Source organism: Lithobates pipiens, unplaced genomic scaffold (assembly GCF_037356315.1).
Source record: "Lithobates pipiens isolate NorthernLeopardFrog02 unplaced genomic scaffold, aLitPip1_a1.2 Scaffold_23, whole genome shotgun sequence".
Classification (NCBI taxonomy): domain Eukaryota; kingdom Metazoa; phylum Chordata; class Amphibia; order Anura; family Ranidae; genus Lithobates; species Lithobates pipiens.
In genome coordinates, this window is record NW_027507785.1 from 212,996,702 (window position 1) to 213,011,532 (window position 14,831).

Below are 14,831 nucleotides of genomic sequence, written 5' to 3' on the forward strand. Positions count from 1 at the left end.
GTTAACACACCTGGTTTAGGTGAGGAACCATATCACAGTCTTCTTTCAGCTGTTCCAAGTGATGGATGAGAAAGTTGCTGACACCAATTGAGCGACAGACTCCTGGTAAAGGAACAACAGTACTCTTTATGTATGATGTTAGTACATTTGAATCCACATTTATTGGATTTTCCAAAAATCAACATATAAAAACAAACAATGCATCATGCAGTTTTGGGTCTCGATTTATACACGGAGTATACAGATCATCAGTAGCGCAACTAGAACCTTTCTGGGCCCTGGTGCAAGAAACCATGAAGGACCCCCCTGACTCCCCCCTTTCCATCTGATGTCCATGTCCATGGACATCCTCCCAGAACCCTGCCTCCCACGTGCTGCCTGGAGTGTGCATCCAGCACGCTCTGTGACACAGCTGATTACAGATCACGGAAAAGGGCTAGCCACAGCGGCCCTTTGCCATGTGATCAGCTGATCACATAAACAGAATTGACGGTTATCTGCAGTCCTTTCTTCCCACGCTGTGTATGTGTAAGGAAAGGAGAGCGGTTAACCAGCAAGACATGTTAGCATGTTAGTATATTGTTTACACTGGTAATCAGGGTTCTGATCATCAGTGCCCTGATTCAGTGCAGCCCCATCAGGGCCACCTATCAGTGCTGCCTATCAGTGCTCATCAATGTCACCTATCAGTGTCCATCAGTGTTGCCTATCAGTGCCCATCAATGCCACCTATCATTGTTCATCAATGCGACTATCAGTGCCCATCAGTGCCATTTATCAGTGCTCATCAATGCGTCTATCAGTGCTCATAAATGCCGCATATCAGTGCCCATCAATGCCCCCTATCAGTGGCACTTATCAGTGCTCATCAATGCCGCATAACAGTGCCCAACAATGCTGCCTATTAGTCCTGCCTATCAGTGCCAATTATCAGTGTCCATCAATGCTGCCTATCAGTGCTCATCAATGCCCCCTATCAGTGCTCATCAATGCCGCCTATCAGTGCCCATCAGTGCTGCCAATCAGTTCTCTCTATCAGTGCCCATCAATGCCCCTATCAGTACCACTTATCATTGCTCATCAATGCCACATACCAGTGCCCCACAATGCTGCCTATCAGTGCTGCCTATCAGTGCCACATATCAGTGCCCATCAATGCTGCCTATCAGTGCCCATCAGTGCTGCCTATCAGTGCTCATCAATGCCCCCTATAAGTGCTGCCTATCAGTGCTCATCAATGCTGCCTATCAGTGTCCATCAGTGCTGCCAATCAATGCCCTCTATCAGTGCCCATCAATGCCCTCTATCAGTGCTCATCAATGCCGCCTATCAGTGCCCATCAATACTGCCTATCAGTGCCCATCAGTGCTACCTCTCAGTGCTCATCATTGCAACCTATTAGTGCCCATCAGTGCTGCATATTAATGCCGCATATCAATGCGGCTTACCAGTGCCCATCAGTGCCACCTATCAGTGCCCATCAATGCCGCATGTCAGTGCCACCTATCAGTGCCTGCCCATCAGTGCCACCTATCAATGCCCATCAGTGTTGCCTATCAGTTCTTATCAATGCCACCTATCAGTGCCCAGTGCTGCCTATCAATGCCTATCAGTGCCCATCCGTGCTAACTATCAATGCCACCTAACAGTGCCCATCAGTGCTGCCTACCAATGCCACCCATCAGTGCCCATCAGCAGAGTTCTGAGCTTAGAGTGTCTCTCATATGGCTCATAGCCTGCACTGACAGTCACCCCCCCCCCCCCCCGCGCATTGGATGGAATAGGAGAGATCTGCCAATCTGCTCCTTCTCCTCCTGTGTGTATACTGCAGGAACTGTGAAGCGAAACAGCTGAGTACGATCATTCACAGTTCCCGACACTCTCATCTCAGAGCCCTGCAACCCCGCTGGGGCCTCCCACAGTGGCGGAATGCTGCCGCCTTGTCCCCCCTTCACTACTTTTACGGACCTGGTGACCAGCCCCAGATTCTGGAAACAGGGATTAGACACTCAGACAGAGCAGAGTGTTGCTTGGCATGACGTCAAGGTGAGCAGAAGCTTGCTCAGTGTGGAGCTGGAAGAGAGGGGCCCAGGGGCAGCTGGATAGAAGGAGCGCTAACATATAGGGGAATCGATCCCCGCCTCCTGCAACCACTGAATGTCTGATGGAAAGAAAGGATAAGCGAGCATTCAGCAAGTGCAGGAGGAGGGGATTGGTTATGCTATATGCCGCCACTCCTATACAGCTGTACCGGGGGGGCCTCACGGGTCACCTGGAGCATGGGGCCGGGTCACAAGAGCGACCCTTGCGACTCCTGTAGCTACTCCCCTGCAGATCATTCATGGAACATGGGCAGAAGAAAAACAAAATCTGTCATCTGTGACATCATGGAAAATGTGGAAAAACAGCCTTGGTAAAGAAAAATGATTGTCAGATTGCAGATGTGTCAGGGCTGGCTTAGCCCTTCCTTCTCTGGGCTGGCCGCTCAGCTGTCGGCTAATTGCCAGCTCTCTTCTCTCTCCACAGTTACTAGCTGTTCCCGATGATGCTCGTCTGATCTGCCTACTTAAAGCCTTCCAGCTCACTTCACCTTTGCCTTCGCGTTGGTCACATCACAAGGAATCATCTCCTGCGGTTTGTTTCAAGACTGGCTTGCTGACATCCCTCCTGGCTCCTTATCCTGCTTGCAGTTGCTCTACTTGGATCCCTGACTTCAGGCCTGGCTGATTACCTGATCTGGTTATTGAACTTTGGACTGGCTGACTACCTGATCTGGTTACTGGACTCTGGCCAGTAACCAGATCGGCTGCAAAGAGATTACAATATTTTTAATAAACCTCCAAAATTCTTACCCCAGCACTTCTATTGCTGTTGGCCCCTGTTCTATCAATGTTCCCTGAACTTCTGGCCTTCATACGATAAAGTCAACAATTAACAGCACAGTCTTGAGTCAGCCTGTTAGTTCGGAGAAAGAGGGATGGGGAAGGGAGGGGTTGGGGAGTGTCATCTCAGGCTATGAGGCTGTGTGCTTTTATTGATATTCACAGCTTAGTGAGACACAACCCTAGTCCCAAAATGTAAGGGTGGCTCCATAGTCCCCTGCAAGTGTGCTGACAGTTGGGGCTGTAAGAGAGGAGAGAGAGGCACACAGTGCTATGCTCGCCCTCCTATCTGCTGCCCATTCAGAGAAGCCTTTGTATTTTGTGAATGAGTTTACATAATACAAAGGCTTCTGTGATTGGGCAGGAGGGGAGGGGCAGGCATAGCAGCTGCAACAGCTCTAATGTTAAGTATGCTTACACCTGAAGCATCAGAATTGGGCTTTTGGAAAAAAGCTATAGTCATTTTCCAGGAGTGCAATAAATCTGTCAGATATAAATAAAAGAGAAAAGTCCAGGAGATTGTCATGCATCTCCTTGGACTTAACTCACTGGAGTTGATTTACTAAAGGCAAATAGTCTGTGCACTTTGCAAGTGCAGTTGCACCAGAGTTTAGTAAATGAGGCAAAGCTTCACTTTGTAAAGAATACCCAATCACATACAAGACGAATAAAAAAACTATATTTTTGCTTGCACGTAATTGGATTATGGAAGTCAGCACAGTCTTATTTACTAAACACTGGAGCAATTTTGAAAAAGTGCAGTCTGTTTCCCTTTAGTAAATCAACCCCATAGTGTGCCTTCACTTTTCACAAAGGAGCTGAATTCCTGGAAATCAACTTTAACATTGTAACTCCTTTAAATAATGTAACAATTCACAATAGCCTATTCCTTCACTTGTAATCTATCTCAGAGCAATCTCTCTAGACTGCTTGCAGATGACTCAACAGTTTATTTTAATTATTCGTTTTAAACAGTCAAAGTTGTCCCTTTTCAAAAATATTACAATAAGAAATAGTGTGCATGTATACAAGATCATAAATATGTATTGTTTTATTTTATTTAATTTTTTTTGAATGCCTGGAAATACTGAGTCACTAACCTAGAACAAGCATGAACAACTAAAGTCAGAATCCTCATCTGCCCACTTGTTGCAGATTCCAGTGAGTAAGAAAGTTCCATAGACATTAAAAAAAACATTTCTCTCATAGTAGAGGTTAATCAAGGCATTTGTATTCCTCGCACAGATTTAATTTGAGGGCACCTTCACACCAGAAGCCGCAATGGTGATTCTGGCGCATTATATGGTTTACTTTTTTCTTAAAACTTTATTGAAATGGCTGTTTAATTCACACGGTGGTATGCATTGCAACATGGTCTGCTGAAAAAGTACTGCACACAGTATTTTTTTTTCAGTACACACCACCACAACGCAAGTGTGAACTGACTTCATAGTGAACAGGGCAAACTGCCTTGTCTTTGTGTTGGGACTGCGCTGGAATACCCATTGCCCGTCAATGCAAATGGTGTGAACAAGACCTAAAGCAATTCCTAAAAAGTGTATGTAGACTTAAAATCTATTCAATATGTTTGTCATTAAGAAGGAGCCGAACACCCCCTGGTTTGGTTCGCACCAGAACCTGCGAACAGACCTAAACTTCGTGTGAGCTTTAGAACCCTATTAAAGTCTATGGGACTCAAACGTTCAAAATCTAAAGTGCTAATTTTAAAGGCTAATATGCAAGTTACTGTCCTAAAAAGTGTTTGGGGACCTGGGTCCTGCCCCAGGGGACATGTATCAATGAAAAAAAAAAGTTTTAAAAACTGCAGTTTTTTCGGGAGCAGTGATTTTAACCACTTTCAGACCGGACCATTTTGCTGGTAAATGACCAGAGGTCTTTTTACACTTTGGCACTGCGCTGCTTTAACTGGTAATTGCGCGGTCATGCAATGTTGTACCCAAACAAAATTTGCGTCCTTTTCTTCCCACAAATAGAGCTTTCTTTTGATGGTATTTGATTGCCTCTGCGATTTTTATTTTTTGCGATATAAACGTAAAAAGACCGCAAATTTTGAAAAAAAATGATATTTTCTACTTTTTGTTATTAGAAAAATCCAATAAACTCAATTTTAGTCATACATTTAGGCCAAAATGTATTCAGCCACATGTCTTTGGTAAAAAAAAAGTCAATAATTGTATATTTATTGGTTTGCGCAAAAGTTGTCACATCTACAAACTAAGGTACGTTTTCTGGAATTTACGCAGCTTTTAGTTTACGACTGCCTATCTCATTTCTTGAGGTGCTAAAATGGCAGGGCAGTACAAAACCCCCCCAAATGACCCCATTTTGGAAAGTAGACCCCCTAAGGAAACTGATAAGAGGCATGTTGAGCCCATTGAATATTTTATTTTTTTGCCTCAAGCGATTGAATAATGACAAAAAAAAAAATTTTTTTTTTTTTTTACACAAAGTTGTCACTAAATGATATATTGCTCACACATGCTATGGGCGTATGTGAAATGACACCCCAAAATAAATTCTGCTGCTTCTCCTGAGTACGGGGATACCACATATGTGGGACTTTTTGGGAGCCTAGCCGCGTACGGGGCCCCGAAAACCAAGCACCGCCTTCAGGCTTTCTAAGGGCGTAAATTTTTGAGTTCACTTCTCACTACCTATTACAGTTTTGAAGGCCATAAAATGCCAAGATGGCACAAAACCCCCACAAATGACCCCATTTTAGAAAGTAGACACCCCAAGCTATTTGCTGAGAGGCATGTTGAGTCCATGGAATATTTTATATTTTGCCACAAGTTGCGGGAAAATGACAAACTTTTTTTTTTTTTTTTTTTTTTTAACAAAGTTGTCACTAAATGATATATTGCTCATGCATGCCATGGGCATATGTGAAATGACACCCCAAAATAAATTCTGCTGCTTCTCCTGAGTACGGGGATACCACATATGTGGGACTTTTTGGGAGCCTAGCCGCGTACGGGGCCCCGAAAACCAAGCACCGCCTTCAGGCTTTCTAAGGGCGTAAATTTTTGAGTTCACTTCTCACTACCTATTACAGTTTTGAAGGCCATAAAATGCCAAGATGGCACAAAACCCCCACAAATGACCCCATTTTAGAAAGTAGACACCCCAAGCTATTTGCTGAGAGGCATGTTGAGTCCATGGAATATTTTATATTTTGCCACAAGTTGCGGGAAAATGACAAACTTTTTTTTTTTTTTTTTTTTTTCTTCACAAAGTTGTCACTAAATGATATATTGCTCACGCATGCCATGGGCATATGTGAAATGACACCCCAAAATAAATTCTGCTGCTTCTCCTGAGTACGGGGATACCACATATGTGGGACTTTTTGGGAGCCTAGCCGCGTACGGGGCCCCGAAAACCAAGCACCGCCTTCAGGCTTTCTAAGGGCGTTACAGTTTTGAAGGCCATAAAATGCCAAGATGGCACAAACCCCCCCCAAATGACCCCATTTTGGAAAGTAGACACCCCTAAATTTAGGGGTACACTAGTGAGACTAGGTAATAAATGGCGGGTGCCCTGAAACTATAAAAAAATAACTAACCAACCAGCGTCACCTGTAACAGTTATATGGTGATCACTGGTGAAAGGGTTAACTAGGGGGCAATTAGGGGGCTTTATGCGGTAGTATATGGGGGTCCCTGGCGCTATAAAAAGCTGCAGCGAACCTAAATACCTACCTGCCTAACTAGCGTCACCTGTGACACTAATACAGCGATCAGAAAAACGATCGCTTATTAGGCTGGGTTCACACTGGAGCGATGCGGGAACGCCACGAATGCGCGGCGGGTTCCCGCATCGCATGCCTCCCGGCGGCAGTTCACACTGCCCTATGCGAACTGCTGGGAGTGTCAGTGAAATGTTACTGACACCCCCAGATCAGTTCGCATATCGCAGTGCGATCTGCAAACTCGGATCGCATGGTGTGAACACCCATGCGATCCGATTCTGCTGCGGGCCAAAAAAAGGGTCCCGTGCGAATTTGCGGCGGGTGTGGCGGGTGCGGCGGGTGCGGCGAATGGCTGAACTCGAATCGCACAGAGATCGGATGTGATTTGCACTGCAGTGCGGTGCGAATCACATCCGTTCTCATAAACCGCTGCAATGTGAACCCAGCCTTAGTGACACTGGCGACGGGGGGTGATCACGGGGTTAAACCTTTATTGGGGGGGTTAGGGGGGTACCTTAGAACTAAAGGGGGCTAACCCTAACTGCCCTAACAGTTATTAGTCACAAATGACACCCGCCGGGTGATCAGGGGGTTAAACCTTTATTAGGTAATAAATGGCGGGTGCCCTGAAACTATAAAAAAATAACTAACCAACCAGCGTCACCTGTAACAGTTATATGGTGATCACTGGTGAAAGGGTTAACTAGGGGGCAATCAGGGGGCTTTATGCGGTAGTATATGGGGGTCCCTGGCGCTATAAAAAGCTGCGGCGAACCTAAATACCTACCTGCCTAACTAGCGTCACCTGTGACACTAATACGGCGATCAGAAAAATGATCGCTTATTAGGCTGGGTTCACACTGGAGCGATGCGGAAACGCCGCGAATCCGCGGCGGGTTCCCGCATCGCATGCCTCCCGGCGGCAGTTCACACTGCCCTATGCGAACTGCTGGGAGTGTCAGTGAAATGTTACTGACACCCCCAGATCAGTTCGCATATCGCAGTGCGATCTGCAAACTCGGATCGCATGGTGTGAACACCCATGCGATCCGATTCTGCTGCGGGCCAAAAAAAGGGTCCCGTGCGAATTTGCGGCGGGTGCGGCGGGTGTGGCGGGTGCGGCGGGTGCGGCGAATGGCTGAACTCGAATCGCACAGAGATCGGATGTGATTTGCACTGCAGTGCGGTGCGAATCACATTCGTTCTCATAAACCGCTGCAATGTGAACCCAGCCTTAGTGACACTGGCGACGGGGGGTGATCACGGGGTTAAACCTTTATTGGGGGGGTTAGGGGGGTACATTAGAACTAAAGGGGGCTAACTCTAACTGCCCTAACAGTTATTACAGTCACAAATGACACCAATGCAAAAAAAAAAAAAAAAATGACATTGGTGTCACTGTGACTGGGGGGCAGGGGTAATTGGGGGGGTGATCGGGGGGTAAAGGGGGGGTGTGAGTGTGCCTGGCATGTTCTACTGTGTGTGTAGAGTGTTGGTGCAACTCACTGATCCGCTCTCCTCCGTGTCGGAACGAAAAATACCGACACGGAGGAGAGAATACATCACTTCCTCTCCTGTGTTTACATTACAGGAGAGGAAGTGATGTCACCGGGGATTTCTATTCGTCGGGAGCGATCGCGAGGGGGTGGCCATGAATGAATGGCCGCCCCCTCGTCCCGGATCGCTCCCGGACGAAAACCGACCGCCGCAGGCACCGGGGCCCCCGACCCGTGGGAGGCAAGGGACGTACATGTATGTCCTTATGCCTGCCCGTGCCATTCTACCGACGTACATCGGCGTGCGGCGGTCGGCAACTGGTTAATAATGCTTAAAGTGAAACAATAAAAGTGTAATATTCCTTTAAATTTTGTAACTAGGGAGTGTTTATAGTATGCCTGTAAAGGGGCACATGTTTCCTGTGCTTAGAACTGTCCCTGCACAAAGTGTCATTTCTGCAGCAAAAAAAAGTCATTTAAAATCACTCACGGCTATAATGAATTGTCGGTTCCCGTAATACAGAGAACAGTCATTAATAAACAAAAAAAAAAAAAAAAGCGTGGGATTGCCCCAAATTCAATTACCAGGCCTTCAGGTCTGGTATGGGTATTAAGGGGAACCCCGCGCCAATTAAAAAAAAAAAATGACGTGGGGTTCCCCCTAAATATCCATACCAGACCCTTTATCTGAGCACACAACCTGGGAGGCCACAGGAAAAGAAGGGGGGACAAGAGAGCATCCCCCCTTTAACAAGGGGACCCCCACAACCACCAGCCAGGGTTGTGGGGATGCTCTCTCGTCCCCCCTCTTTTCCTGCGGCCTGCCATGCGTGCTCGGAGAAAGGGTCTGGTATGGATTTTTAGGGGAAACACCACACCATTTTTTTTTTAAATTTGCCGTGGAGTTCTCCTTAAAATCCATACCAGACCTGAAGGGTCTGGTATGGATACTTAGGGGGAACCCCACATCGTTTTTTGTTTTTTTCTGATGCGGGGTTCCCCTTAATATCCATACCAGACCTGAAGGGCCTGGTAATTGAATTTAGGGGAACCCCACGCTTTTTTTTTTTTATCAATGACTTTCAATGACTGTTCTCTGTATTACGGGAGCCGACAATTCATTATAGCCGCGAGTGGTTTTAAATGACTTTTTTTCCTGCAGATATGACACTTTGTGCAGGGACAGTTCTAAGCACAAGAAACATGCGCCCCTTTACAGGCATACTATAGACACCCCCAGGTACGAAATTTAATGGAATATTACACTTTTATTGTTTCACTTTAATCATTATTAAAATCACTGCTCCTGAAAAAACGTCAGTTTTTAAAACTCTTTTTTGCATTGATACATGTCCCTTGGGGCAGGACCCAGGTCCCCAAACACTTTTTAGGACAATAACTTGCATATAAGCATTTAAAATGAGCACTTTAGATTTCTCCCATAGACTTGTACAGGGTGTTCCGCGGCCTTTCAAATTTGCCGCGAACACTCCAAAATGTTCACTGTTCGCCGAACAGGCGAACAGGCAATGTTCGAGTCGAATATGAGTTTCGACTCGAACTCGAAGCTCATCCCTATTTGTCATCATGCTTCATTGTATACACATTTTTAAACAAATAATTTTCTGTAAATCTATTGCTTTTAGATTCCTCCATGCCTACAGTAAACCAGTTAATTGCAATAAGCAGCAGCATTGTCAGTATACCATGTGAGCTCCTTCAGTTGCCCATTGTCTATGAGGTCTATAATATAGGCAGCCCAATGCCAAATAAAGAAGCTCACATGCAGACAAAACTGGGCATGCACAGACCAGTGGCAACGTCAAAGACTGGTAATCACCCACAACACCATTGGCACTTTGAATAGAAGATTGTCAGGATTACCAGATATTACAACCACACACCACATTTTAAGCAAAAATGATTACAACATACACACAGATTTTATAGTTTTACTTCCTTAGATAACATTTCATCCATAGGGTTTAATGTCACTTTAAGCGATCTAGTAAGATGGTATGCTCCAAATATGTCAGAAAGATCAGGATCAGAGATAGAGCATTCTCCTTTGTCCCTAGCCACCAACAGGTAATTTGATAGGCAGACTAGTGCTGTTCTTGTACTGTATTTTTTTTTTCTAAAAACCAAATTGGAATATGTCAAAGATTTTGCTATTTGACAGTCATCTTTCCTAAAAAGGGGAGGATTTACAATGGTCTGTAGTTGGGCAACATTCCTGGATCCAAGGAAGGCACCTTTAAACAATGGCCTGATAATGGCTTCTTTAGGTTGGTGTGGGAAGATCCATATATCACGGTAGCAATGTACAATTTTTTTGACCAATGGACTAATGTGACTATTGTATGTCAATTATGGGCCTGTACAAGCTTGATCAAGGTCACATGATGTAGTTGGAAGGAGCTCCTTGGCTGATTGACATACTTTCCTCATGCTATGTTGTCCAAAATCTTGTTCTTGTGGAGTCTGTATTACTGTGCTCTCGGGGGATTCCTTTTCAGACTTAAGCCTAATACGCATGGGCCAAAAGTCAGCCAGCATCAGCTTGTTCAAAAGAAACCAGAGGGCATCTGGCCAGTGTGTATGGCAGACAGACCGACAGGAGCTGGCTGCTCGGCCAGCTTCTGTCGAAGGATCCTGACCTTAAAAGGTCTGCTGACTGCCTCCTGATCATCATCTAACCACAGTGTTCTGGTGGAGAGGCCGTCCCCTGTCAGAACACAATAGCTCAGCAGGGGAGTTCACTGTACTAACACTGGATTGTTAGTACAGGGGCTCAGACGAAAGTTTTTTTCGTTCAAAATATTGGGTTGAATGAAAAAAAAAATAGTGGTGTGTATAAAGCCGCGTACACACGGGCGGACTGTATGGCCTACTTAGTCCGTCATACAATCCGACGGACAGTCCGTCATACTTTCGAATGAACGGACTTGACCACACACGGATGCACAAACAGTCCGTCGAAAGCTTGCGCGATGACGTGTACAGCACGTACGACGGGACTAGAAATAGGAAGTCCAATTCACAGCAATGCACCCTTCCGCCGTGTAAATCCTTTCTGAGCATGTGCCATTCTTAGTCCGTCGAACTAGCCTACTCACGAGCGGATTGTCCGCTGAAACCAAAGTATGATGGACAGAATTTCGAAAAATCCGAAATACTTAGTACGCCAGACTGCACGCTGAAAAAGTCAGCTGAAGCCCACACACGAGCGGACTGTCCGCTGAAATGTGTTTTGACGGACTAAGTAGGCCATACAGTCCGCCCGTGTGTACGCGGCATGAGGCTTTAAGTCCATGTCCAATTGAGGAGACATTGTTGGAAAAGTAATGGACACACGCCTCACAGCTTTCTTGCAAGTGATCTGAGTTACATGTTTTTTTGCCGGTGCGAAATATAGCATATATATATATATATATATATATATATATATATATATATATATATATATATATATATATATATATATATATATATATGGGTCATTTTTTTCTCTACAGTCACTTAAATATAAAAAGCTCACCAAGATTGACCCAAAGATGACATTTTGGCTAAACTGACACTTTCAGACCACAAACTCTTGTAAGAAGTTTAGTCTTCCTTTGAGCACCTTGTTATATTTATATACTGAAAATTATAATTTTTCAATACCTGTTTTCTATCTGCACACATTCGCTTCTCACTTTTCAATCCTGTATTTAATGTACAGTTCCTCAAGGCTGAACAGGTGTCAGTGTTTCCTGTTGAAGACATCCATACCACAAACATGCCACCTCTGTAAATGAGCTGCCAGTTAGTGCAATATCATATGATTAAACATTAGTGTGTTCAAGCTACATCTATCCATGATGAAGGCCAATCTTCTCCTGCATTCCTTGCTATGTCCCTGAGGACAGTGATAATATTACCACACCATATCAATGATGGGAAGCGGTCATGGGCAAACAGTACTTTTTGTATCAAACTGCTTATCTCACTAGCACAGCCCTTGTCAGTTATAAAATTGTATTTTTAATGAGCACCAACCACTATAGATAACAACCTAGAAGTCTTTATAACAAAACTGTTGTTATCACTTTTACCCTTACATTGTACAAACAATAACTGCTTCATGTTAATGGATAAGAATATAAGTTGTATTTTAATAGCATGAAAAAGTTAACTATTGCTACCTTTCTTAAACAGTGGACGTACAGTAGTGTCACAATAGTGTCTTGCTTCTGTTCCTCCTCTTCACAGGGGCTTTAATAAATGGGTAAAAATTGATACTACTAGCCAGTAACTAACTGTAATTACCAACTGTTTAAAGTGGAAGTAAACCCTTGTTTTCATCCAAGGAAGCTGCCATCTTGACCTCTGTTTGATCATCAACTGCCTTGATGCTGTACATGTGACCAGTTATGACAATCACCATTGGATGGTTTGACAGTTTTGTTGAGAGCACATCCAATGTAAAGCCCCGTACACACGATCAGACTTTCCGACAACAAAACCGTGGGACCATGGAATTTTCTTCGAAGAGTGTTGGCTCAAACTTGTCTTGCATACACACGGTCACACAAATGTTGGCCAACAATTACGAACGTAGTGACGTACTAGATGTGCTACATGGTTTGTCAGCTCTTTTGTGCCACCCTTTGGGCTCCTTCTGCTAATTTTGTGTTAGTAGAAGTTTGGTGAGTGTGAATGTTTTTCATTTTGTGCTTTTCAGTTAATTTCTGAACAGCCATTCGTCAACCAGACATGTTGCGGAATCGGAGGAGATAACGTGTTATTTATTATTGGCCTTGGAGTTATTGCTTTGACATTATTTTTTTTGGTTGAATAATGATTTGATTTGATATATTTTCTATATTTTTGGATGCATAGAATGCACTTTTTGGTTAAGTTCTATTGGCAAGTAGCATGTCTATATTTTTAATGCACAAATTAAAATAAATAAATATATATATATATATATAATATTATTCTTGATATCACAAAAAAAAAGCCTTCAGCAAAGCAGCATCATTATTATCCCATAAAGAAGAAGAGAACTGTGCGCTGCATTTGGAAATTTCAGAATTTGCCACATCACAAATGTTAATTCTCCATTACAAATGCTACCGAAACGCTTAACACCGCTTCCGAGCATGCATGTTTGTACTTTGGGCTTTTGTCTGACTTATGTACACACGATCGGAAAGTCAGACAAAACATATTTGTTGGAGGAAAATTTGAGAACGTGCTAGCCAACATTTTTTGGTGGAAAGTCCAACAATTGTCCGATGGTGCATACACACGGTCAGACTTTCCGCCAACAAGCTCACATCCAAAATTTCCCGTGGAAAAATCCAATCGTGTGCACGGGGCATAACAGTTACATTCCCGGCAGGTGCCAGAAGTGTACCTTTTTTTTTTAAATGTTAAATCTGTAGGCTTACTTCATCTTTAAGTGTACCAGTCTTCCATTGTGAATATCTGAAACAAAAATTCCTGGCTACTGAGACCATAACTTGCTCAAGTTTAGGCCTGAGGACCACCCAATCCCATCCCCCATCTAATGGCAGTGCCCTTAATAGCCTGTAAAGCATTCTCATTGGATAGGCAGGCAGCAAGTGGGCAGGGAATAAATTAAAAAGGGGTCATGTTAAAGGAGAATTGTAGAATTCTAAAAAATTAAAGAAGTTGTAAACCTCCATTTTAAAGTTGTACCTATAGGTAAGCCCATAATAAGGCTTACCTATAGGTACCGTAAATATCTCTAAATGTTCGCCGTTTAGGAGATATTTACTTTTTACTGTGCCGATGATGTCATTGGCGCATGCGCTGTGAAAAAAAGCTATTGTTGAAAGAAAGCCATAAGAAGTCCCGTTTGAGAGAAGCCCTGCTGGGGACACAGCAAACCTGTGGAAGAAGGTGCTCTGGTCAGATGAGCATGCATGAGGCTCTACCGGCCCGGCCTACTGCTGCAGACAGTGCTGCTGAATGTCACTGTGCAGCACTGTGCAGGCAGGGACAGTGCTAGACTATTTTGCACCGTAGGTAAGACCAGCTACTTGCCCCCCCCCCCAAAAAAAGGCTCCAAATGCAGCCTGCACGGGGATGCTTTCTCACCTCCTTGTCAATGTTAGGTCCATGTGCAGACTGACTGAGAAGCTGGGAGGAACTGATGTTGTATGCAGCACGGCTTGTGAGGCACTTCATTGGCTGGATACCTCTTCTTTACAGATTGGCTGAAGTTTACAGGTGATGGCTTCATCTCCAGATAACATCATCCAATCCTGCAGTGATATGCGGAACGTCGGTGCAGTGTGTGGGGAACAGAGTAGCCATCTGAAATTTTGGGTTTATCTCTTTCATTAGTGCCCACAAAGTTGCCTCCCCTTCCCTCAGGGTCCAAAGAGTCCCCTTTCCTTAAATCAGGGTCCTCAGAGACCCCCACACCCTTACATCAGGGTTCCAAGAGTTCACCCTAACAACAGAGACCCCACTTTCATTAGGATCCCCAAAGTCTTCTCTTACGTTAGAATCCAAAAGTCTCCCCTAAGAGACCCCAGAGTCCCCCTGGCCTTGGCTGCACCCTCGGCAGCAGTGCTCCCTAGGCAGCTGCCTAGTTCGCCTAGTGGTAGCAACGTCCCTGTGTGCAGGCCTCACCTGTGTGCGAATTGGAGCGCGACCCAGATTGGTTGATGTTTGCCGGGTCGGACTTGCTCCACCAATCCAGATCGCGAATAGCCAAAG

The 14,831-nt window shown here is 44.6% G+C and overlaps 1 protein-coding gene across 2 annotated transcripts in view; it reads right to left on the reverse strand.

Annotated features, from left to right (window-relative positions):
* LOC143928135 (putative oxidoreductase ZK1290.5) overlaps nt 1-14,831 on the reverse strand; it is a 248,620-nt gene that overhangs the window by 120,884 nt on the left and 112,905 nt on the right. For both annotated transcript variants that reach the window (XM_077452806.1, XM_077452807.1), the window contains exon 5: nt 11-102. In XM_077452806.1, coding sequence (XP_077308932.1) covers nt 11-102 — 92 coding nt within the window. The remainder of the gene's footprint in view (nt 1-10; nt 103-14,831) is intronic.